The 27,556-nt window shown below is 35.9% G+C and overlaps 1 protein-coding gene across 40 annotated transcripts in view; it reads left to right on the forward strand.

Annotated features, from left to right (window-relative positions):
* The window catches only part of KCNMA1 (potassium calcium-activated channel subfamily M alpha 1), a 403,732-nt gene that overhangs the window by 313,304 nt on the left and 62,872 nt on the right, over window positions 1-27,556 (forward strand). For 24 of the 40 annotated variants that reach the window (XM_072340339.1, XM_072340340.1, XM_072340330.1 and 21 more), the window contains one exon: window positions 5,726-5,899. The exons of the other annotated variants lie outside the window; for them this stretch is intronic. In XM_072340339.1, the coding sequence (XP_072196440.1) occupies window positions 5,726-5,899 (174 nt within the window). The remainder of the gene's footprint in view (window positions 1-5,725; window positions 5,900-27,556) is intronic. 40 annotated transcript variants of the gene reach the window in all.

A 27,556-nucleotide genomic window follows, 5' to 3' on the forward strand; every position in this document is an offset into this window, starting at 1 on the left:
TGACATTTCTGAGAAATGATCCTAGAGATATCTCATGAGTTTTCAGAGTTATCGGTTAGGCTGGGGTAATTAGCACTATAGCATTGTTTGCCTCATTAAGCCAAATTCATTGTCAGGTCCACGTTAAGATTTTTTGTACTTGGTTTGAATTGCATAGTTAACACAAGGGACAGAACAACAGTCTTCTACTGTCCTTATTTAACTCCTTTCTCCCCACCATCAAAAATAAGATATTTTGGGGAGGAAGTCAGACAATGAATTAAATGTGTTTTACTTTGAATATATTATGTTGCAGCTTTCATCAATAGCAAACAATCTACAGTGATCATTTTTCCCACCTATCACAGTTTTGCTTGTTATGAAAATAATTACATGGGTAGAGTGACATTGTCTTTTCATGACCTAAGCTGTAAAATTTTACATTATTATTATATATAGAATATGAAGTTTATAGACCATTTCACATCAGTCGAAATCTGACCACTTCAAAGTGCTCAGAATCCATGGAGGCTCTCACTAGCCACTTTTAGTGTATATAGTCATGATAATTTAAATAAGCACAGCATTTTGGACATGGAAGGAGTTAAGACAAGCACTGTGAAAAATATACTGGTTATATGGCATTGTTAGGATTATAGGGTTTGTTCTTTCAGACAGCAGGGATCAAGTATTTCATAGGTGCAATAAAGCATTCACTACTGCATCAGATTGAGGCCGGCAGCTACATCATACAACTGCATCTAATCTAAATAAGTGAGGCTATGAGATTTTTCACCATTTCACCAGACATTATGAATTTATTTTCTGATAACACTTCAGATCTGAATCCAGACTGTGATATTTTTTCACCTCTCAGCTGTACAGAACATAGGATCTTTCAAAGAATCCAGAAGAATTAGATACTCCTGGAGTTGCATGATATAGTGTCAGCCATCTTGTAATTATGGTGGCCTATGTGATGGTTAGCATTACTTTGTTCTTTTTTATTTTGATGTTATTACTACAGTAAAGAAATGAGATCTTCCCCTTCCCCCACTGTAGTAGAAATTATTCATACACAGAACAGAAATTTCTTGAGAGAGTTACTGTCTGCCAGTAGAATGACGCAGCAGAAAGCTGGGGAACACACACAAAAAAAAACAGATTGTCAAGGCAGGACAACAGAATAGGAATGTACAAACCAGAAAGAAACTAATTTATTTGAATGAATGAAACAATGATTCCATAGATGTAAAGGCAAAACACTGGAAGTAATTTGGATATTTGGATCTACTTATGGCAATTTATTAATTTTAAATACATTTCTGTATTGAGCACTTTCTGGACCACATAAATTAGTAGAAATAGAAATAAACAAATAAAATACCTTTTTTATTTTATTTTATTTTATTTTTATTTTTTTATTTTTAAAGCCAACGCTTCTGTCTGCTCAGGAATGCATCTGAGAGACTTTAACATAATGAAGACAAGTTCACAGTGATATTTGAATATTAAAATGAGTTGGTCTATAAATATGACATTACTTCTAGCAACTAAAGAGGGCAGAATGTCCTCTGTTTCTACAGTTTTGAGAAAGAACAATGACACATTAACGCAAGCAACAGACCAATTGCCTTTGAATGCAAAAAAAAAAAAAAAAAGCAAACAACAAAAACCAAAAAAACATGCAAGAATTGCAAGATGATGAAAAAGCTGAGTTGGTGGTGTTGACGTTGTTCTGTAAAAATTAAATAATGAAGAGATAGCTTGGCCTGTTGTGTTAAGAGAAAATAAATCATGAAAAATAATTTAAGAAATGCTGCTGTCTTTTTCAGAAAAGAGATTGTGCTAAGGGAAGTCCTTTAAAGATTTGTCTTTTGATGCTAAACAGCGTCCTTAAAAGTTGTCAAATTAGTCTGGTCTTCCTTTAATGCTGCTGCTATTTTACTCTTAGTGTGGATAATGAGAACTTGCAGAATTGAAATGACAGTGTATACATTTCAATTCTTAAGTGTAGTGTAACTGTTTTTGAACCATTTGCTGGTCAAGAAAACTCCATTTGATTCTTCTTAACCAGCTGTTGTTTCATAGAGAACCACTAGATGTCCTCGTATATTTACTTTTTGTACCATTGAGGTCGCAAAGAAAATCGCTGTAGTGATGGCTGGAATATTAGAATTGGATAGCCTGTACAGTCAGTACAAAAACAAACAAAAGCCAGCAAAGATAAAAGTGAAATTTTGGTGATACTTTGTTCTGCTTTATTTTTATTTATTTATTTATTTTAGTATTATTTTTAACAAAGGAGCTGTTTCTTGACATCCTAGGACAATAATCTGCAGCTTCCTTTGCTTATTTTTGCAACTGGAAATGTTTCTCACTACTGTTTGTGAACTCTTAAGTTACACATCAGACCCAGACAATATAGAGAAGTTGACTAGGCTCTTCTGAGTTTTTGAGATTGGAAAACAAGATATTCCTAAAAGTGTAGACATGTAAGCCATATTTCTTCTTTATTGGAATGAAAGGACATTAGCTTTTGAGAAAAAAAAAAAAAAAAAAAAAAAAAAAAAAAAAAAAAAAGCAACAAATACTTGAAAAACTATTTCTTTATTTTTATAAATAACTAACAATTTTTGCTATCGTTTTGCTCTTAACAACTCAGAAAATTACTCTGATTCATATGAGCCTTGTTTTGGCAGTAAATCATTTAAGTAGTCTAATTTCTGTGTCCATGGTTACTTCCCATGATATTTTCACATATGCTGGGGAATTGTGATCAGTACTAAGTAGAAGGATCAGTTCTTTCTTTTTATCCATTTATTGTTCAATTGGAAATAGGGAAGTAATTTCCTTTATGTCCCAACTTACATTTTTACTAGTTGCACATAACAGTTCTATTCAATCTCCATAACATTTCTATGAATAGAAATGAGATGATTCTTATGCAGGTGCTACAGGTGTCAAATGAATTTAACACCCGGAGGCTGTTCTTAAGGTCCCCCTGTCTCTTTGATGGTACTCATTTTTCATTAATTTTTATGGAAGTTTATTAGGAATGATATGTGTGTGGCTTGAACCATTTGAAATCATTTCTGTCTTGTCTTTGATCTTGTCACTACTCATCCCTAATAATAACCCATGTTTTGTTTTATTTAAAAGAAAATAAATATTGTATATGGTGTGAATGTAACGACTGTTTAAAGTGAATGAAGAGTAACAGCATGTTTTCTTTACAAAATGTATTGCTCTGATATGCAGTTGCTTATATACTGGTTGAAAGCCTTATGGCAAGTCATATATGCTACTTATATTTCCAGGTCCACGCCTGTTTCCTGCATGTTAATGATGTGAAATATTAAAATGATGCATGATCTCCAGAACAACTGATGATAATAGTTAAAAACAGTCCCTGTAAGGGTATTACTTTTGAGAAGTGCTGTGGATTCCTTCCCCAATTGATCAGATGGGCTTAAATTTCCAACTTCATTGGTTTAAGTCTGATGAAAATGGTACTAAAAGTTTTCCTTCCCAACCTCATTTGCTGTTAAAGATGGTTGTTTTTTTACTTTCTATAAATATGACCTTTTCTATTATTGACTGTTGATAACTTATGGATTCAAGTAAATGAAAACCAGGGACTGTTACTAACCAATAGCATAGCAGCTGAGAATATCTGGTCAGTGTGTTTTGCTTACAGCATTTGATTAGAAAATGTCTTTCAAAACAGCTGTAATTAAAACAAAATGGACATTCCTTTTCCCTCACCTACTGTTAGTGTCTCTCAAATGATCTTTATTTTTCTTTTGTTTCCTTAAAATAATAGTAATAAAATAGGCATAATGAAAACACTCCCATATTTCTGGTAACATTTCTTCTCTGCCCAACTTTTCAGTTTTAAAGAATATGTTGGGAAAACTTAGAGAGAGGGAAACTATGGGAAACAAATGCTGTTTTGAATTTTCTGTGTAGTTTGAATGCGAATGCATCAAAAGCTGCAGTGGAAACCTTCTTACTAAAAGCCAAGCTCTGAGAAATGATGTACCATGCAATGAACAAGCCTGATGATGCATGATGACTTTTTGAACAGCTCTAAGATAACTCTACTAGGATGCTGAAAGAACATGGCAGTAGTCATGTGAGCAAAGTTTTAGAGGAATGGAGTCGCTGCTGAAGAGATCACTCATTCATCTCCCTCAATGCCTGTTTTCCACAATCATAATGTTACCCTTGCTTGAAAAATATACTGTATGGCAAGTCATCAAGGCCTTAGAACAGGACTTGACCCATTTGAACAATTACAATCCCTCTTCCCTGGTGACTGTAGCATTAAAAAACTGGGAAAAAGAAAAAAAAGAAAAAGAAAATAGTAAGAATCTAATATTGCTACCATTATACAATCTTCAACTGAAGGTACAGGCCAGAGAAACATTACCTTTTTACTACCTTTGCTTGTAAGGTTTTGTTTTTGCCTGTTGGTGCTCTGTTTTTGTTTTTGTTTATTTATTTATTTTTAACATAATTTTAGTCAGTTCAATCTAAACCATCACCAAAAGTGTTGGTTCAGTGCAACATGTGAAGCAATTTAAGTGGCCTTTGCAGTTCTTCAGACATAAATTTACTTGAGGCTGAGGTAACATATGCATTTGTATGAAGATAACTACATGACAGCATTTTTATAAAACAGAATGCTGTATATTTCTAGAAATACATAATAAGGAGAATATCCTTTCTGTGACCAGAGGACATAAATTTTGTATTCCAACCTGGAAATCCATTTGGAATTGGTACCTAAATCTATGTCCAGTTATTTGGTTCTCAATCTAACTTTCAATGTTATTGAGTTATACAAACTCAGTAACTATTGGAACAGAAAACGTGCCAGTGATTGGATTGGTTCAGCATGTTTCAGTGTACCAATGATCTATGTGCTTTTGGTGATGCCTTATTTGTGAACTGATTTTAATGTCAAGCATATATTGTCACTTATATCAGCAAATTTTGGTATTCTGTCAAGAGTTAATTTGAATTCCTGAAGATGCAATGTAAATGAAGTCAAATTTTAAGAAAATTTTATGCACATCTTTAACTCTCCAATTATGTGTTATTTATTGCAATGAAGGAGTTCCCTGGCGCAGATTAATGCAAATCAATTATTAGCACATGTTTGAAGATAAATATATATGTGTATAAATATGTATGTATGTGTTTACATGTATATGTGTGTGTATGTATGTTTTTGTGTGTGTATACATGCATATTCATATATATACATACACATATATATATATAATATATATAATTCTTCAACTTCTAATTGAAGCAGAGTTGGCCAAAAATATCTAATGAATCATCAACTTTATATATTTGTTTCATTTTAGCCTAGCAGTATTAATTGTGCCAAGGGAAGAATATATTCTTAGGATTTTCTGCTTTTACTATGCTTTTTTTTTGATCCAAACACTCGACTGTAATCAGTAATTCTTCCCTCTGTCTGCGGTCACCCTATGAGACTGAAGAGAAATAAAGAACAATTTATCTTTTTTCCTACTTTTAATGTACAGCCAAAGTGTTATCAATAATCTCATTGCATTTTTTTTTTTTTTCCACTGGGTCAAGACTGTTAACATAAACTAAGGCCTGTATTAAATCCCTTAAATTACCTTCCAGCTGCCTTGTTATATATATATAACCTTGCCATTAACCTGCTGCTCTTCCTCTCCTCCCATCCAACACATGGTTATAGCCAAGATGTCCATCTACAAGAGAATGAAACTGGCATGTTGTTTTGATTGCGGACGCTCTGAGCGTGACTGCTCTTGCATGTCAGGCAGTGTACATAGTAACATGGACACCCTTGAGAGAGCCTTCCCACTTTCTTCTGTCTCTGTTAATGATTGCTCCACCAGTTTACGTGCCTGTAAGTTTTAACACCAACACATGCTGTTCCATGTCTGTGGTGTCTGTGGTATCATCCCCGTCTTGTGTCGTACATTGTAGTTCTGTGAGTCTTACTGGGCTGATGCTTTTTTAAAAATTTAAAACCAAATTTTAATGCAGCTCTGTATTTGTATTTCTGTTTCTATTTATTTTTAATATAAAAAATGTAATTTGTTATTTTGCTTTTTGTGCTCTTTATGAAGCATGCTCTTGCAATAGCTTGCAGGACCTTTGTAGTGGTTTGGTGACATCTTTTTATTTAATTCGTACAATATAAATTTTAATTATTAACCAATATGTGCATTATTGGAGGAACAGGTCTGTGTCTAAATCTGTGACTGGTGCTAAGTCGGCGAACACAGTAGTACAATCAGCATAGCAGTATACAGTAGGCAGTGAATAAATGTACAGGATACAACTTAACTGTTTAGCTGTAGTAGCTGACATTCTAGTTTAGACTACTACCATTAGCTTTAATTAAGTTTTTAGCCCTTTGTGATTATAAGGCAGGACCTTCCATCTAATACTGACACTGCAGATGCCTTAATAAAATGGATTTACATTTTGTGGTGGTTTTTTTCAGGACTCACCTGATGGAAACTTTGTAATGCAAACTGTCTGAAATTAGCTGCAAAATCTGTCCTGCAGGACAGTACCATTCTGGAATATGCTCCAAAAGCTCTTTTGAAATACTAAAGTTAGAGGGGGAGAAGAGAGAAAAATTAGAACCCTGTGTAGCCATTAATTCTTCGGGTAAGCCATAGGGATTCTAGAGCTTCCTTTATCTGTGTGATGTCAACTATTGAGAAAGATTGTTGAACAGTGACTTTTCTCACTCTCCTGTCCTCTTCAGACATCTATTACAGGCAGAACTATATCTTGGGATGGGTGTGTTGTCCTTCCTCTAACCAAATGCAAAGTAAAACTGACAAGTTATGAAGAAATTCTAGGAGTTTGGATGAGAAAGCATGTCCACTTTACATTACAAGTCATTACAAGTAAAAACACATTCCACTATTAATAACATTATGTAGTTAGTAGATGCACCTGGTTGCATTTAATGCCTTCATTTTGTTGCAATGTGTAGCCCATGTGGTGAATGACATTGCTGTAGCTACTCTGAGATTTGTACAATTTTTCCAGACACAGCTGTGGTGTATATACCAATACTATGATCTTTGTTATCATTTTTTTTTGTCTGAAGACTATGTCAATTAAATCAATTCTAATAGAATTTCATAGGGATTTTGGCAGAAATCTTCTTTGTTTATGTGTACAAGCACCGTGAATGTCATTTTTATCTACTTGATTGCAATTCTCTAAAAGAAGAGCCATTTGTAATTATTATTCTAAATTACAGGGGTTTTTATTATTTAGAGTGACCTGTATTAGAGAAAAATACAGCAAATCATACTTGTTTATTAAGAACAGTGACTGTGAAACTTTCCTGGACTGAGAGTTACTGCAGGCAGTGTTACTTCTATGACCTAACAGCCTCTGTAACAGTGTCTGGTGTTGTTTGCATTAATACAGACTAGTACAGAGATTAAGTGGTTGGGTCCCAGCATGAGTGTTAACAGCAACCAGATGGGGATAAATGAGTAAGTCCCCTACAGATAAGTGAAATTTCTGACATTAGTACTGACTTTCAACGTGGAAAAACAAAACAAAACAAAACAAAAACAAAACAACAAACAAACAAACATAATTTGTTGGTTTAACATGACTTTTGAATTCACTTAAGGCAGTAAAAGTAAAGTTTGATTGCATTGCCAAAACCCTCTACTGCATGGTATTATTGCCACCAAAACCAGTGCTGTTGGAAAACAAGCTAAATCTATGTAATATTTTGAAGGATAAATGGTATTGGCAACTTTGAGGATTTTTACCATCCTATCTTTCATGGGCCTTTTCCCCCCCCTCATCACTCCATCAAATCAGAAGAGAAGTCACTCTTCCTCTTTTGAGACTAGCCACCCTCGACTGGTAATAATAAGTACAAAAATCAATACCAATTAATGCTCTTTATAAACCAGCAGAAGCCTTTCTTTTCCAATTAAAAAGTATATATGCACATGCAAAATTTCACTGCCATGGCTTCAACAGAAATCACTGTGTTTTCTTTGCAGTACACTGGGATTGTATGATGCCCATCTTGACTAGTTAACTGAAAGAATGGTGGTGAGAGTCAGCTTTTCATTAAATATGAACAGATGTGAAATGTAGAGTGTTTGACAATTAGAAATGGCAGCAGCATGGCCCCAGAATCAAAGTGAGGTCAGATTGGTGGATCAGATTACCTCTCTTACATTCTTTAGTTGTTCTGAAAATCATTTTAAATTAGTGTCAGTGGAGCCATGATGGTTTTTGCCCTTTGTCTTTTATGCTAGGACTGTATTGTTTCCCCAGACACTCATTAAAGGTCATTATACTATTACAGGGCTTGCTTTGGTCGTGGTGCCCCAGTTGAGTTGGTTTGCTTCTACAGTCACTTAATGTATTTCTCTCTCTCTCCCTTTTTTTTTTTTTTTTTTTTTCTTTTTTTTTTTTTCTTTTTTTTTTTTTTCTTTTTTTTTTTTCTTTTTTTTCTTTTCGTTATAAAAGCAGACATTTCTTTTTAAGGTAAATGAGATCACATAACATTGTATGAAACTTCTTGAAAAAAAAGAAAGTAGCTTTTGCAAGAATTAATATTGTAAGAATCTGATGTCAAGTAGAAAATGTCAATTTACATATTTGATGATGTGCATGGGTTCTCGTGTTAATTGTTTTCTGTGTAGAGAAAGTAACACTTGCAGAATATTTTTCACTGTGAATGAGTTTCTCTTTTATAACGTTACATTTTTTGTATTTGCAGTGAATGAAAATCCTATTTTCACGAAATATAATTGCGTTAAAATAGCTTTTGAGTTTATAAACAGCTGTTTGGAAAAGCAAACAAACAAAAGCAAAATCAACAAAACAGGAAAATCAAAGTAGATAGATTTAAATTATTAGTGTGTGTGTGTGAGCACATTTTTTTCACATTTTGGTAGACTGCAGCAAGCAAATGGTCCAAGCATATTTTCTATTGCAGACTCATGTGAATTAGAATGTAGAGACACTCGGCCACTGGAAAATCTGGGGTGGCCTACAAAGTGAAATGATCTTACTTATATGATGTTTCTGTTTAGGTCTGTGCCAAATTTTAGATGCCATTCAAGTGATTAATTGATACAGACAGAATCTTAACCTGAAACATTTAATTTATGTGTTTTTGCATCACCATATGGCTGCTTGTCTGGAATGGCAGAAGTTCAAGTTCCAAAAGTCTTTATGTTGTGCCCACTGCCACAGGAATTTTGATTTCCAAGCACAGACAGAAGGACACATTCTTGAAATTAGTCCCAGGCATATCTAATTCAGTTTTCAAGAAAACATGTTTTGGCATGTTCTGATATCTCTGAGAAGTATTATGTGTGACTTTTGTGAATGTTAGAGATCTCTAGAGCAAAAAATAAAGTAAAAGCTAATGATCACTATATATTTAATTCAGTGATCAGCCCAAACTCTTATCATCTTATCTGGGAGGAAAGACTCTACTAAGACAAACTTTGGATACCAAGGAGAAAGCTCAACTTTTGAGAGTTGCCAAAGTATATGTATATACCTGTAAGCCAAGCCCAGTTTAGAAATGTCTATTCCATCTCAATGTTAGTGCTATCAAGTGGTTTATACAGGACAGACAAGTTAGCTGCTGAGTTTTTCTCAATAATCTTAAAATTATTTTCAGTGAGATTGGGGGAATATTTTTGAGTACCTTGGGTATTAAGCCAGGGCTGATATATAATGATGAAGCTATGTCTGTCAAAGTAGCTAGCAAGCCAAGTCAAAGAATACTGTAGCTGCTTCACTGTCTTGTGCTATGTAGGACAGTGCAGACCCTGTATGTGTACCCTTACAACTTAAAGAAGAAAATTCCATAACCAGAAGTGAAGTGCTGTGTCACTTAGACAGAGATTTGATGACTTAGTGGGAATAAATCATTGGCAGGATAAGCACAGACATTGGTCAATATGTCTAAAGTGTGTCAGCTGTGTAACTATACTTTGGCTTTTCTAAGTGTGTTGACTATGAAATCCTGGAATCCTAAATTACTGACTGGAAAGACAGTATAGTCTTTCCTTCTCCTAGAGTGCAGGAACTTTATTATATGCTTTCAACTTAGTAAGAGATAGCTTGGCTATCTGCTTAGGTAGCATAGACAACAAGGAATTGTTGGATGAGCTAAGATGAAGGAAAGTCCTGTATGCATCCTATAAAAAGCCAGCTTTCATCACTAGAGTTTTCTTTTCACAATAAAGCTGTAGTGCTGTCTTGTTTACTGGATGTGCATGCCACTCTGCAGTGGCTAGAGACTTTGAGATTCCTAGACCATTTATAAATGTGATTACTTTTACATTTTATCTATAACACTCTTAGAATGAAAACGTGGAGTTCTGTCAATGTTCTCCAGCACCATTTCCAAGTTTTGAGAATTCTGTTATGGCCTCAGAAATGATGGAGGCTCTCTTTGGTGAAAGCACTGAACCCCCTGTGCTCACTCTTGTCTCCTTTTTCTCTTGTGCAAAAAGCCAATAGGACATATTTAGTGACTTAAGGATGAAGAACTTGAAGGAATAAATAACTGATCAGGTCTGCTGAGAAAGGAGATGGGAATATTACCCGTCAGGAGTAGCATTCTAAGATTTAGAAAAGTAATTATAATCAGCTTACTTTTGTGGAATAACCACCTCTTTATACTGGAGAATGACGACTTTATTTTTGTAGCCACTAGGTTTTTATTTAACGAGATTGATGAAAATGGACAATTAGAATAAGATATAGTACTAAGTAAATTCAATTTAATTCACAACAACAAACTAAGTCATGAAGTGCCTTTTATAACTGTCCAATAAACTCCTAGTAAGCCTACAAACTATGTTGCAGGCAATATATAGATTTACAAGAACCTAAACTGCATTATTTTTTTCCTTTTCCTCTTTTCCTTCTTTTCTTTTTTTTTTTTCTTTTTATTCTTTTCTTTTTCTTTCTTCTCCTTTTCTCTCACAGATTTTTACTTCAATTCCTATAAGAAGTCAGTAAACATACTTGGATTCTGGATTGTGTTTCTGACAATTTGCATGGGCTATTGTTTTTTTGTTCTAATGTTTTTTGTTCAGTAATGTTCATTACTGCTAAATACCTCTACAAGACTGTATGTGTGTCATTTAAAAGTAGCAAAAATAATAATAATAATTAGAAAAAAAAATAAAAAATGGACACGTATGTTTTAGAGGATATTCACGTTTACAGAGAAATAAATATTTTGTGTAACTTAGCTTAGATAGAAGTACACTGCAGGAGAAGAGTCAGACATACCAAAGTGTATCATAATAATGTAGTCTGTATTGCTGCTGAATAATGGAGAAAATAATCTCATCTTTTTTCTTTGTTACTTTCTTCTCAGTATGAACTACCATCAAGAAAGCCGCTGTTTACAAAACTAGCTAACAGAGTGTTAAAGCATGTAAAACTAGACAGAGGAAAGACTTCAAAATATAATAACAAAATAGGAGATTAGACTGGGATGATTATGTTGTAGCCACTGAAGTCAAATACTTGTGCATGTGAAAGTTTGATCATATTTGTAGCCAGTTGTATAACCTGTGATAATGTCAAATCAGAAGCCTTGTGTGTTGCTTTATGCGTGTGAATGCACTGGAACCATTGTATTTCCTTTTCAAACACTGAATAGGAAATATGAAATACAGAATGGGAAAGAGTAGCATAAAACAATGTTTTCTACAGTGGATGGCTTCAAGTATGTAGTTTGGCTCTAAGAGACAAAAAATCCCTTTTATTATTGTATATTTTAATAGAACCCGAGTGCTGCTAAATTATTTAACCATCTTTGGGAAATAATATGAGTATATATGTGAAAACATAGTTGTAGAAATGCAAGAATAGGAAAAAAATAAAACAAAAAACTAACAAACTCAACAAAGAACAACCCCCCAAAACCAAGCTGTTCCTTGTCAGGCATTAGTATGGTAAAAGTCAGACTTGTTTCCTATGACCAGAAAATGTAAATAATGGAGCAGATTGAGAGTTGTTTTTTTGTTTGTTTGTTTGTTTGTTTTTGTTTTTTTAATGCAGTATATACCACTATATTGACAGCAGGATGTTCTGCCCAATTTGTGATGTCTGTGATAATGAGATGCAGTCGTGCATCACCTTGCGGTAGAGAGGATGAAGGGTGGGGGCATGCTAAATTTAGCAGTATATCTTTGGAGTATTGGAAAGGTGAGGAAGGGAGAAATCAAAAACTCTAGATTTAGTTCCTTTACGTCTTTACATCGAGTAGCGATTCTTACCAGGGTCATGGGGAAGGGAATAGTGAGTGGCTTCCTTTGATGGGGACAGGCTAGAAAAAGTGCTGTCAGCATTCTGTGGAGTGAATTAAGTGGAGGGTCTTATGCAGGGTGACATGGAAATTATGTTTGCATTTTTAGTTTCTGAGTGTGGCTGGTTGTCATGAAACTCACCACGACAGTTTCTTACCACCAGGCAGTAGATTCTTCCTGTTACCTCCTTGGTGTGGGACAGATGCTAGCCGGTTAGCTCTCCATCTCTACTGTTTCAGAGCTATTTCAAGCGACAGATGCCAGAGCTGGCTCAGATTCAGCTTGAGCATTTCTGTCATAGCCCTGCCTTGAGCCCAAATTCTGACCTTTACTATATGAAATAAAGTACTTATGAACAAGCAGTGGCTTGATCCAGAACAGGCTTGGAGCAAATGTCAAGTGTCAAGTCAGACTCTTGCCTCCTTATTCCACCTGCATTAGGAACCTAGATTAGGCCCTAGACTACAGCACCGACTGCCTTAGGCTTTATGGGTCTGGAGAGACATAACTTATTAACAAAGAGTTATTAAAATTTTATCAGTTTTATAACACAATGTAAATGCCTTCTATGAATCTACACTGTATTCATTATCATTTAAAACGTTAATTAAGTCAAAGTTGCATTTAATTTAGTTTTAAATGTGCCTTTGGGAGGAAGCTTTTAGAAACAGCTGCAGGATTGAGAAGCTCATTGATGCTGGGATGATGTTAGTACCATATTTCAGGAATGGTCCCCAAAATTGATTGCCGTTTTGAGTCTGAGCTAATTTATGTTGATGTTATTGGTCAAGGTCTCGAATTAATGAAACAATAACAGCAGAGATTTATCAGTTCATGTTAATCACCTATACATTTTAATGCATAATTTGTGTTATTTTCAAATTGCTACCATATTATTATTATTGCCATTATTTTAATTGATGCCTTTATTGGTTGGCTTTTATAATTTAGAGGAAAAAAAAACACAGATGTTTCCTGACATGCAATATTGTCCATCATATTCATAGAAAAAGAGTTCTCTTGACTAAGACTAATACATTATGTGTGTTCTGAAGTTATTGTATCTATATTTAATACAATGTACAGAAGTAAGTACTTATTGAAATATAAGTGGTCTAGCTCTCAGCCTGGAAGCCAGAAACAACTTGCAAGACAATTTTTTCCATTTCAGCGTATTTTCTACTTAACTCTGAGAACCTTTTCAAATATTTGCATATGCTTTTTTTTTTCTTTTTTTTTTTTTTTTTTCTGTGCTATGTAAAAATAGGAGATTGTTGTCACATAACTTCATGTGTGGCTCTAGAAGTATCCTAAAACCAAGCCTTCATGTTTTGTGTTTGGCTTGGTAGAGGATATATTAGACGGAAGGAGTTTGAATAGAAGAGTTTATATTGTTGTTTGTTTTTTTTTTTTTACAAAAGATTCATGGATTTTGTTTAGTATATAACTTCTTAAATACACTGATAACATACTTTAGATTAAAGTTCAGTTGTACTTTTACAATTTGAGAATATTTACCAGCTTCTGCTAGCATTGCCTTTTACTAACACACTGATATAACTTTAACTGTGATATTTTATACGTTACTTAGTACTGTTTTGCTATGATTTATTTTTTACCAATGACTAGGAAATGTACTATATGCTACCTCAAACATGCATGCTTCACTGATACCAGTTAGTACAGTTGCACTGTTTAGTACAGTGCATTTATTCTAAATAGGAGGGATGGAGATGTTATTAGAGTGCAAGATGTGGTCAGTGTAATCTGGTTAAACATTTCTGTGGATATTTCAGTCTGACTAGAAACCCTACCTAGGCAAAAATGAAACAAAAATGGCACAAGGCAGAGATTCCAGTCTTGACTGAGATACTGAGTTACTGCATGTCTATTGTTCCTTTTCCAAGTTTTGTATTACTTTTTGTGCTACACAGGGCTTTGAGATCATTATGTTTTGATCTATTGAATATAATCACAGGCATCCTTTTGACAGTGATTCATCTAGGGAGGCTATTTTTTATGTCTTCTGATCTTTGCTGAAGATGGTCATAGATGCATGGTGAGGACGAGAGGAAAGTGAAATGAGGTACATAACAGAAAAGAGGAATGTGGAAATTATTGAATCTGCCTTGCTGCTGTCCAATTTAAGTTTTGAAAATGGATACTAAGAGGGCATTTATAGATTTTGTTTATTTGCAGCAGCAGGGACAAATCTCTTAAGATCTCTGGGGAAAAAAAATCATCTCCAGTTTTAATCAGTTTCTAATCTTTACTTTGAATTAAGATCTTATTTACTGTTAGGAATTGCTGAATGAAATCATAGAATCAAAGAATCATTTATGTTTATGACTGTCATGACATTTCCTTTGTTCTAACATAGATTTTACTTACATTAGGTGTTCTTCTATTTCCATTCTCATATTTCTAACATTACTGTTACTGTCTAGTAGAAGTGGTACATGTTGCTTCACAGAGCTACAATGAGGTTTTACATTACAATGGTTTTATTGCAGAGAAAGAAATGGAAGTTTTTGAATAAACTTTTTGCCTGAATGGTTGAGCAGATATGCCATCTGGCACTGTAGAAATTTGTGTTGCTATTTTATTTTAGTAGCTGGCCTCTTTTCTAGAATATGAGGGCTGCTCCAAAAGTAATTACTACTGTTTTATTATCTTCACCCACAATATCAGAGGTGGATGTTTGTGGTATGGCGGTAGAAATTGAACCTTCCCGCCAATATTCCATTACATTTTTCTGTTGTGTGACAGATTAAAGTGGTGGAGCAGTCTGACAAAAGGAAGTCTGACATGGAAGGGAGAATGAAACAAAGGAGTGGAAGTGAATTCCTTCATTCAGAAAAAACTGCACCCATTGACACTCATTAATGCTTGCTTTCACACTTCCAGAACATTTCTGGAGACTGAGAAGTGTGTATGAGCACAGTGAGGTGGTGGGTGGTGCATTTCAGCAATGGTGACAGCAATAGTGGCAAGATAGGTCTTGTTCATTTCTGGCAAAAAAAGCATAGCTAATGGTGGGAACAGTGTTGAAAAATGGTGTTTTGTAGCTAAGAATTTCCTCTATCAAATAGTGTTATTGTGTCCTATGTATCTGATGCAGTTTCCATGAGAGTGTATAGGAGAGATTGATTTTGCACCAACCTACGTGTATATTCAAATATTTGATTGAATATGTTTTGCTTCTTGCTGTCATGGCTAACAGGATGTACCTTATTGATTTCTTCATTCAGTCATAATATATGCCTTTAGAGGGAAGGTGAGAGAACAGGGACAGATGTCAGACTCAGCACAAGTTCTGTGATGATAATCATAACATAAGGATCGGCAGAGGCTGAAATCAGCAATGTAATCATCACTATGTAATAAGAACCTTCCATAAATGGAGTACAACTTACAGGCATCTTAGTCCTACACTTTGGAGCGTTTGGAGAGGACTCATTAAAATCCATTTGTTACATTTGAAAGAGCCCACAATTTGAAGTGACAGGGAAGACTCAAAGCAAGGCTCTCTGATCAGGTAAGTCTAGGTTTGTCTGATATAAAATCAGTCTGAAATTCTACAAGAGCAGGAGTTGGTAGTTTTTTAACCCATGGGCACCTTTGCCATCTGCGTGTTGATTTATATCCCAAGTATCCTGTGCCTCATATATGTGCTATGATATACAATTATTTTATAATTCTGTCATTCTTGTAATGCATACTCTTTTTATTCATGATTGTTCGTGTTATTCAGTTGAGTGTCTGATCAAGGTCTAATGAATTTATTTAAATGCTGCAGATCATTCAACTACAGTTTTCCAGAGATTTCTCCTTCTAAATAGATAGGAAATCTGCTGTTTTGCATCTCATTTTGTAGCTTGAAGGAATGCAAGAATTGTATCCTTGGGCTGATATATTCAGCCTTGATACTCAAATTATTTGTACTCCTCAAGAAACATCCTGAAGTTGCCCCTCTGGACCCACAGATTTCCTCAGCAGTATAGTTGGGCTCTGCCCATGAGGAAAAGAAAAAATCTGTCAAAATAGGCATTTGTTTTTAATTTGCCTTCAGCATATGAGTCTTTTGTCTGCCCTCTTCTTTCTCCTCAGGCGGGACAAAATAAAATCCTCAGAGGTAGAGCTCCAGGCAATTTGCTTTGGGAAGATGACTTTCTTGACAGCTGTCAGTGTCCCCTGAGCACTGCATTTCTGGATCCTTTTAGTATCTGACTTTCAAAACATCTGGCAGCAGCACTATTTCCAAATACATTGACATCCTGTGGCATTTTTGGTTGATATAGTTACTTCCAGGGTAGTAACTGACCCATAAATCTTATGGTAGCCAATATATCAATTCTTTGTTTATTAGAAAGAGTTAATCCTTCTCCAGTTGACTGTAGGCTTTATTGTGGAGTTAGTGAGATAATTAAACAGAAATAGTAGCAGTGATTTCCTGCAGAATTTACTTTACAGGGTTGGTGTTATTGTGTTGGATTTCTTTTTCTTTTCTTAGTCCTTCCTCTTTATCTTGCTGACTCGTTCTGAAATGAACATCTTGTCTTTAATTCTATACTCACAGAGTTTAAATGGTTTCTTTGGTATAACAGTGAACATGACAATGTTCTGCAGGGCTTAGCTTGGCACCTCTAGTTCAGCACTGTGGCCATCCTGTCAGAATTCTCCATTGCCATCTTTCCTTGCATCTTATTTCAGGATATTTTATTGACTAGCATTGAGGCTGCTGTTAGGCTACCTTCAATTACTCCCTTAATGTCCATATTTGCATCATGTTTTTTAGCACAGTGTTTAACTTCAGTTCAGCTTCTGTTCTAAAGCTGTTCCTCATCATTGGAGTAGTTGTTATCAATTTACTTTGCTGGAATATTCAGTATTGCTTGTTTCCTTCCTAAGTTATTAGTCTGCATATTTTTTATACATTTTTATTTTTGTAGGTAGTCTTGCATGATGTGAGATAGCATTCATGTCCCTCTTACACTAACTATAAATAGCTCGACCCTAACTTCAGTGTGTGTGCCAGTGTTTTCAGTGAAGTCTTTTTACGTAACAGAGATGTAATTAGAGGGAAGTTATAGTTCTCTCTGTTTATTTACTCTATTTTGATTCTATTTGGGTTTTATTTAAAAATGTGATCCTTCCCAAATGCACCCATCCTTTTGAGTACAAATCAAATTGCTGTTATAGGAAACATTGTAATTAGTTATCACCATTGGATTACTTAGCTTACACTTTATTTTCTACCTTTAAGAAATTGCCAGCCCTTTTTTTTCCCTAACAGTGTATTTTAGCTGAACAACTGTGTGCTTTGGCAGATGTGAGTATGAATTATTTGTCAGGTACTTTTGAAGATACAGTCTGAGGTAGACATCCCATACTATTTAAAATATGTGTACATATATATGTATATATGTATTTCCTCTTCTTTGTTTTTCCATTGTTTACCTTAAAGTGGCTCACTGAACTTCTCTAATTCTCAATAGAAATGAATCATGGGGACTGCTCCAAAAGTATCATAGAATAGCCTGGGTTGGATGGACCTTTTTAGATCATCTGGTTCTAACCCCCGTGCTATAGTCAGGGATACCTCCCTCTAGATCAGGTTGCTCAAAGCCCCATCCAGCCTAGCCTTGAATGCTTTCAGGGAGAGGGCATTCACAGCCTCGCTAGGCAACCTGTTACACTGTCTTACCACCCTCACAATAAAGAATGTCTTCCTAATATCTACTCTAAATCTACACTCTTGCAGTTTAAAACAATTTCCCCTTGTCCTTTCATTACCTGCCCTTATAAAAAGTTCTTCCCAGCTTTCCTTTAGATTCCCTTCAGGTACCAGAAGGCTGCTGTGAGGCACCTGAAGGCTGCTGCTGAGCCTTCTGGAGATAGAAGAGCCCCAGTTTTGTCTGCCTGTCCTCATATGGGAGGCGCTCTAGACCTCTGATGGTCTTCATGGACCCTCCACGTCCTTCTTGTGCTGGAGGCTCCAAAACTGGACACAATACCAACAAGTGGGATCTGTAATGCTTTCTATCTTATTATGTTGACCCACAAAATCAGAGGCAGATGTTGGCGGTACAGCAGTAGATGTTGAACCTTTCTGCCAGTATTCCATTACACTTTCTTGCCATGTGACAGATGTCAGCAGAGAGGCAGTCTGACAAATTGATGTCCAAAATGGAAGGGAAGATGAATCAAGTATATATCACTGAATTCCTCCATGAGAAATAAATGGCACCCACTGAAATTCATCAACACTTGCTGAACATTTATGGAGACCAAACAGTGGTTGGGAGCACAATGAGACAGTGGGTGGTGCATTTCAGTAGAGGCAACAGCACCGTGAAAGACAAGGCACATTCTGGATGGCCATGCACAGCTGTCATATCATGAAATGAAGTGTCTCAGTCAGCTCATCCACATGAATCAACAGATTATGACCAGGGAACTATATACAGAACTGAATATCAGTTTCAATATGTTGAAAATGTTGGTGACAAGAATAGAACATTGGACAGATGGACCAGAGGTGAAGCATTGCTGTACCTGGTGCTCACCAATGTGTAGGAGGTTGTTAAAGACATTAGGATCAGGAGCAACCTGGGATCCAATGACCCCTGTGATCTTGAGGAATGTGGGCCTGGCATAGAGTGGAGTCAGGAACCTGATCGTGAAATTGAAGCTGTTTAAGGAATTGTTGGACAAGATCTCCTGGGAAGGGTGGAGCAAAACTGACTACTCTTTCAGGATGCCTTTCTGAGAGTGCAAGAGCTCTCCATTCTTCAGAATAAGAAAGCAGGCAGAGGAGGCAGGTGACTAACATGGCTTGGCAAGGACCTGCTAGTCAAAGTGATGGAAAAAAAGGGCATGTACTGGCAGTGTAAACAAGAACATATCACCTGAGAAGAATATAGGGATCATGTTCAGACACGCAGACATAGGATTAGGAAAGACAAAGCACAGATAAAATAGAGCTTCGAGAGGAATGTTAAAAACTACAAGGAGTTTTAAAAGTTTATTGGTCAGAAGAGACAGGCCAAAGACAGTGTGCCTCCTCTCATAACTGAGAAAGGAGACCTGGTACAACAGTTATGGAGAAGGCTGAGGTACTCAATGAATTCTTTGTCTCAATCTTCACTGTTAGCCAGGATTCTCATATTTTTCACATCCCAAAATTTTACATTCCTGAACCTCTTGGTGATAAGTAACCCAGTGGCTGAAAAACAGGGAAACATCACTCCCATTTATAAGAAAGAGAGGAAGGAGAACCTAGAAAAGTACAGGGTGGTGAGCCTCACCTCTGTGCCTGGGAAGATCATGAAACAAATCCTCCTAGAAGACACATTAAGGCACACGAGGGATAAATGGGTGATCTGAGACAGCCAATGTGACTTCACCAAGGAAAAGTCATACCTGACCAATTTAGTGGCCTTTTATGATGGAGTGATGGTATCAATGAACAAAGGGAAGACAACTGATATCATGTACCTGAACTTCTTAAAGATCTTTGCCATGGTTCCCTACCACATCCTTAAATCAAAATTGGAGAGATGTGTATTTGTAGGGTGGACAATTTGGTGGCTAAGGAATTGGCTGGAAGGTCAGAGCCAGATGGTTGTGGTCAATGGCTCTATGTCCAGTTGAAAGTTTTTGATGAGTGGTGTCCTGCAGAGGTCTGTCCTGAGACTGGTACTCTTTAACACCTTTGTCAGGGACACAGATGTTAGTAATCAGTGTACCTCATTAGTTTGCTGATGACACCAAGCTGAGTGGTGCAGCTGATACAGCAGAAGGAAGGGGTGCCATCCAGATGGACCTTGATTAACTCAATAGGTGAGTCCATGTGAACCTAATGAGGTTAATCAAAATAAAGTGCAAGGTTTTGCACTTGTGTTGGGGTGATTCCATGTATGTATGCAGTCTGGGAGAAGAACTCCTTGAGAGTAGCACATGCTGAGAAAGACATAGGGGTTCTGGTTGATGAAAAGCTTAATGTGAGCCAGCAGTGTGTGCTTGCAGCCCAGAAAGACAAGAGTATCCTAGGCTTCATCAGAAGAAGGATGGCCAGCAGGATGAGGTAGGTCATCATCCCTCATGAGGCCCCATCTTGAGTATTGCATCCAGGTCTGGGGCCCCCAGTGCTGGAAGGGTGTTGAGCTTTTGGAGAGGGTCCAGAGGAGAGCCATGAAGATCAGAGGACTGGAGCACCTCTCCTCTGAAGATAGGGTGAAGGAGTTGAGCTTCTTCAATGTGGAGAAGGCTGCAGGGAGACCTCATTAAGACCTTCTGTGTTATTGTGCTCTTTTAAACTGTTGTAGTTTTTATGGGGGTAAATGAGAGGCATTACTTTTGGAGCAACCTACATATATTCCACTTCTATTTCAGATCTTGTTATTTTTTCTACTATTTTATAGATTTAATATTAGGTAGCTGTAACTTGTATATTATTATATTGATATATTTACCATGCAATAATGGATTATTTTAAGATACATTTGTTCAGAGATAAACAGGGCTTTACGACACTGAAGTAAAATAATTCCTATGCATTTCCTAAAATAGTGAGCATTTAGGGGGAAAAAAAAAAAAAAAAAAAGAAAAAAAAAAAGTTTCTTAGTGTCACAGACAGTATTAAACTTTAATAAGTGATAAAAACTTCATATATAAAAATAGGCTTTTAATATAGTAGGTAGAAGCTATTTGATTCATTTTGATGTTTACCCTGTGAGTTACAGTACTTTGCATAGGAAAATTGGTTTGTCAGCTATTAACATTCTCCATTTTTATGAAAGCCATACTTCCATTAATGGAGTAGTGTTAAACTGCAACTAGTGTGCTAAAAATCTATCTTCCATTAATACAGTACCTGTTTATAATGGCTGCTGAGAAATGCTGTTCTAGACTTGTTCATATATGTGGAGAAAACTCAGTATAACCAGCAGATGGTGCTGCGAGCTCAGAAATAAGTAGTAAAGGAAACCCCCTACGATAACTTTTTTTTTTTTTAATTATTTTTATTTTCTTTAAGAAATAATACTATGTAAAGAAAAAATGGATTTATACTATTTCTTATGGCTTGCATCTATTGTATATGGACATTCCTGAATAGGTATATACAGTGTAAACATATGCATATAAGGACAACTACATAAACAAGCACAGCATTTTATACTTAAAGATGTGAAATCGATATTATGAGCTTACAGGTAACAGTAGTGTGAAGATCTCCATCCCAAAGGAATATTACAGCTGAACCCGAAACAGTCTTGGGGATCACTGAGCCTGATCCTATTAACATTTAATAAATTGAAGTTTTTCCACTGATGTGGATGAAAGTCAGATAAGGCTGCTGATAAGAAAGGCAGAGTTAAATGTCAAGATTTCAATTCTTGTTCAGAGTCAAGAGCACTTCTACACACTTTTGTATAGGGTAAACAAGTACCAGAAGGGAAAAGAAATTCAATGGTAGCTATGATTACAGGGGAACAAAAACGTAACTTAGCAGTGGCAAATTAACCTCTTATTAATATAAAGAAAAAGCCCACTTACAAACACTAGGAATGAAAACCACTTAAGCAATTTAGCCTAAATTCTGTATTTCAGAACTAAGACAACTCACAAGGAAGCAGAGGAAGAACTCAAGAAACCGTAGGAGTTAAGTATACAGTTCCCTATCTTTATAAGAATTTTATACAAATCTCTCCTTCACTCAGCACTGTTGTGCTGACAGGGAAGTGGGGAAGGGGACCTCATATCTTTTTTTCAGGAAGTGACTTGATGAAAACATGTATTTTTGAACTTGTCGTGAGCAGGCTAGTGAAAAGTTATTTCAGTTTAAAATTTCAGGATATGTAAGTTGGAGTCACAGTGGAAATGTGTGTATTTAAGATGTAGAGATAAATTGGCACTTTGAACTGGATAGTGAAGTAATAAGTCTAATTAGACATCTGCATGGTGAAATCTACACTTCCTGAACCTCTCAGGAAGGAAAACATTGCAGCAAGGCCTTGTTCAGATCTGTAGAATAAGTAAGCATACAGCTATTCTTTTTCTGTGCAGCACTCTGTCATCTATGCAGCAAATACAGGATTTCTAATCCCAAAGAGCAAACCAAACAGCAGGGTCTCCTGTGATCTTTTTTTTTTTTTTTTTTTTTTTCCTGTTTATTCTCACTTAGTTATTTTTATTTGTTTTATGTTTTCCTACTGAATATAGTTGACCTGATGGAAACTGTAAATAGACACAGTGTTGGTCTTTGGTATTCTTATTTTCACTGTAACAGGGGCTAAAACTTCTGGATTTAGCAGTGATTAAATGGGCTGAGTTTATTCAGTAACAAAGTGGAAACTTCTGCTTAGGAGCAGCAAGACAGATTCCTCCCTCAGTTTGACAGAAGGACATAATTACACCTACCACTGTTCTACCTCTGTGCAGCAGCTTCTATCTCTGTGTCCTTCACCCATGATGTCAAAATCCTCACTGAGGCAGCAGGCTAGATTGCTGTGTACTAAAACAAGGATAGCTGATGACAGTGAATTTAGAACTATGGGTATATATGTGAAAGAGATATACCATCATGTCTAATTAAAAAAAAAAAAAAACAAAACTAAATGCTAATAACAATTTACTCTTATCACATGTGTGCATGTTGTATGTTTTTATGAAATATATTTTCCAAACAGCAACCTCAAGCTATGCTGGGCAGATCTGTAGAAATGAGTGATTATCAGCAACATTTTCAGATAATTTAGCCACTTGTGTCCTAGCAAGAGCTGTGAGTAAAGAATACTTTTAAAAGGACACTGACTGTAAGCAAGAAACCATAGGCTGTGTAACAGGTCACTAGTAGAACTAAATTTGAAGTCAGTAGGTTCCCAGTCCTCTGCTTCCAGGCATGAGGCCATCAGGTGTTCTATTGAAAAGTTAAAAGTTGGTTTTGACCAATCTTTTTATATTTTCCTTCTGCTAGATGCAGCAGCTAGAGCTCTAAAATTGGAGTTGCTGGCTAGTTGTGACAGAGTAGGGCACACAAGGGCCTGAACAGCTGTTATTTCAGACACTGATAACATTTCACTGTTTCTCTTCCTTGGTGTTCAGACCGCAAAATAGCCTGTCAAAATGGACTAAGAATATTAAATTTAATAGGGAGAATATTTATACTGGTTAGTTTTCTTATTCTCCAAAGTGTACTCTCAAAAACAAAGTCAGTTGCTTTCAGTTTGATTTTTGTTTGGAAAACAGATGCCCATTCAACTCCTACATTACAGACACATCTCTTTCTTCACCCCTATCCCAAATAGGTGGTTACAATATGTAGAGAAGTCAATTGGATAACTAAATGGACAGTGCGAAAGAAGTGCATGGATTTATTATTATTATTATTTGGGTGGCTTTTAATTTGACAGTTTACCAATGACAGTGTAATGGCTTCCATAAACAATTGCAGAATGTGCCATAAATTGAGAAGACAGTCGAGAACGGAGAACCTAAACATCAAGAAAAATGTATGAGAGAATAATGAAACTTGAAACAGAAAAAAATATTCAGAGTTCGGTGGAATTACAGCTTAGTCAAAGTTAGGACCAAATTAGAAATTAAATATAAAACAGCTTATTTTTTTTCCTAGTGTGCATGCTCTTAGGAGGAAAGGGAAAATGGTTTTTACATGCAAACAGTACTGCTCTTCATATAGGAACTGCTCTCTAAAGGGACAATATGCCAGGCCCATGAAATTTGAAGCCTTTCTCCTCTAAAGTGTCCAAGGCAATTGTGAAATAGTATATATATGGGAAGTACTTTATTCCTGTCCCATTTTATCAACTTTCACCCCAAAGCATGAGAAGTGAATAACTCCTGATCCAAAGTCCAATGAAATTAATATAAGTGTTTCTCTGACTTCAGTGGACCTCAGATCAGCAACAATTTGAACAGCCTTAAATGGAGTCTTCAGTTACTGAATTCACAGTAATAGAGAAATGTTAACAACTGATACCCTTGGAAAACATTCTTAGTATCTATGCTCTTGAAATAAACTAGAAGAGCAAAGGGAAATCAAAGTTCTACACTAACCTTAAGGGGTTGCTCTACCCTTAGAAATAAATGTAAGACTGCAAGTACAATAAAAACATACGTAGCCTGAGCTTTTTTTCATCAAAAGATTTGAGTTAAAATTTTGCAGGGTTTGTAAATACCTCTGCAGTTTATCTTTCATTCTGTATCTTTGTGTGACCATGAAAGTTCAGGAACTTTAACTTACTTTGTCAAGGTTTAGCACAGTATCAGAGCAGCCATCTAGAATGCATAGCCACATCCACCCTAGCAGCAGTCTGCATTTTGTCTTAAGTATCTTTTTACAACATTCAGGGGAAAACTAAGATGAGAAAGAAATCTGTAGCTGTTTCAATTATTTATTTATTTGTTTGTTTGTTTATGATAAGAAGTAAGAAAGGTTGAAAGACACTCTATTATTAGTACAAAATTTTATCATCAGATTTAAAGAGAAAACCAACACACACAAACAACTGGAGAGAAAAAAAAAAAAAAAAAAAAAAAAAAGACCAAAGTAGAGCAATTCATTTGGCATTTTGTCAGTGTTAACTGCATAACTGCATTTAGCCCAAAGGTACAAGCCTAGGACAAGAAAAACTAAATAATAAAAAAAAAAAAAAGATGTTTTATTGGTCTGCACTGTTTCAAGGAGAATGTTTTGTGTAGGCGCCATTCAGTATATGCTAATTTTTCTGAAATGATGCATCCTTAACATTCTTGGATCTTGATGTTTTCTTACCTGCTTTAAATGGCACATTCTGCAGCTTCAGTGAGCCTCTCCTGCTTTTCTCATGGTACTAGAATGTATAGACATGCAGCGTTATAGAGCATTATATAGACATTCTCTTGTATGAAAAGGAAAACAAAACAAAAAAACAAAACAAAGCAATGTAATGAAGTTCCCTGAGTTTGCAGTGTATATGGAAACCAAAAAAGCAGTCTTTTATTTGAATTACCACTTCAGACACCAAACACTGCTCTGTGGTTTCTAAAATTAATGTTCTTGTATCTCGTCAAGCACCACTGCACTGTAGTTTCCAGTCAAAAGTTTCTCATTATTTCTCTTACCACAATAAAAATATAAATAAAAAAAATCCAGTAGTAATTATAAATTTACCTCAAAAATAATTCATTGCTATAAAGTGATTTTTAAAGAAGATTAATAATATTATTTTTATCTAGACATGTTCTGATTAAACTATATTTTGATAGACTGCTAAAATGCAACCCAAACTGATGGGGCACATTTTCTTTTCTGAAGCTACCTTTGATAAGAAATGCATTACAAACTCATCAGTTTAGCTTCCTGTTAACAAAGAGACAGCAGCCGTCTGGATTATTCTAGATCCGCAGTGAAACTGCCACACTATGTATGCTCAAACTAAAGCTGTGCAAGTTTGACAAGGGGCAGATGAATCCAGGAGTTATTGTGCAGGGGTTTAAGTCTATGCGGCAGCTGACGGTTGAAATAATCATCTATACATCGCTCTGAGCTAGCTGGGGAAAGGTTGAAGCTGTATATTTTCAACATATCTAGCCTAATGGTTAATCTGTTGTCTTGTTCAGGGGGTGCTGGGTGGAATCACAGCAATAGCTGACAGTTTGGAGAAATTGCTGTGGGTATTTTCAGTTGCCTGATTCACAAAGTGGTAGGTAGCGAAGTCTAAACAGGCTTGTCATTGAAAGAGGGAAGTCATGCTTGCTGTTGTTCCTATTGAAGGATCTCTGGTAGCCAAAAGCTCAATCAACATATTGATTATTTGCATTGAGTAATACGGAACTGCAGCTAGTCTTTACCCACCACATGAAAGCTGGGCTAAGTGGAAGACTGTTGCAGAACAGTGATTGCTCCTTTGGAGGGCAGCTGGGAGGATGCTTTGGAGAAAGAACAGTGATGCTGGGGGGAGAGAAATGAAATCTTTTTCCAGATGATGATAGTCCAATAGTTAAAAGCATTCTCTGTGCTTCTAGTGCTGGATCTGGCGTATCTGCACAGGGACATGGCATTACTCACTGCAGAGATTAAGAGGGTGAAGTATGAATTAGACTGAAACAAAAATGAAGTATCTGCAAGTGACAGCTCTGGCTGATGGCTGACTATGAAGGAAAACACTGTTAGTGTCTGATGAAAGCGGCGCTGGAAGCCCAGCAGCTGATAGAGCTGGGGGAGGAATGGAGTGGTGGGTATTGGTGGTGGTTGTTTAGAATGTCTGGTTTTGGTCAGGATATTTTTTTTCCTTTAAAACGCATTTTCATCTTCCCTTCCAGGCAAATCATGCTGAAGCCAGTTTCAGCCATTTTGTTGAAAGCACTGCACTGGTATTCTGCCTTGTTACATTTAAATTAAAGCTCAGCCCAGTTTTAAGTTGTGGCAAGTGTATGCTTACAAAGAATAAATAGAGATTGCCATAGGCATTAGATTAACTGCATTGGTTGTTTTAAAAATGTTCAGGGAGTTCCAGATTGCATTTCAAATTATCTACATTAGAATAAGTAAAATGTATAGAAATAGAAATAGTCATGATTCCCTAATGCATTCTGTAGGCAAGCATATATTCATTGAGCTTAAAAGGGAATTGCTGAGGGTCAGGGGAAAGGGTGGGAATGAATGCAGCTTCAGACTACCTTTACCTAAATCCCTTTCATATTGCATATTTTAAAGGCATTAGTTTTTGCCCATCTAATGTTGACAGGTTTTTTGATCAAGTTCTGTACAGTATTTTCCAAAATACCTTGAGTGTTCAGCCAGACTGCAGTTAGAAATACTACAGAAAACATCGAATTTCTTAAATTACTACTCTTATCTACTTCCTTATTGTTTGCTATTCTCAATAAGCTATTCATTTGCTCTCAAAATGACCAATAAATGCCATGATTCTTAATTAAGAATAATAATGCCTTTTGGGTACATGGTGAATATCCTGAATAGTTCTTACAGACTGTGGAAATGTGTACAATGCAGGCAGAACACTCATCCTGTAACCATTCTCATCTTGTAACCATGTACTCATCTGTAAACAGTTGCTTGTATCATATTAGATAAAGAAAACCTAATTTAACTGTGACAAGAAAATAGTTCTTTTTCAGTAGGCTTGCTGATGCTAAACTCATCACATACTTGGAACTAGACCCTCATGGATACTGAACTTCTG

Source organism: Excalfactoria chinensis, chromosome 6 (genome assembly GCF_039878825.1).
Source record: "Excalfactoria chinensis isolate bCotChi1 chromosome 6, bCotChi1.hap2, whole genome shotgun sequence".
Taxonomy (NCBI): domain Eukaryota; kingdom Metazoa; phylum Chordata; class Aves; order Galliformes; family Phasianidae; genus Excalfactoria; species Excalfactoria chinensis.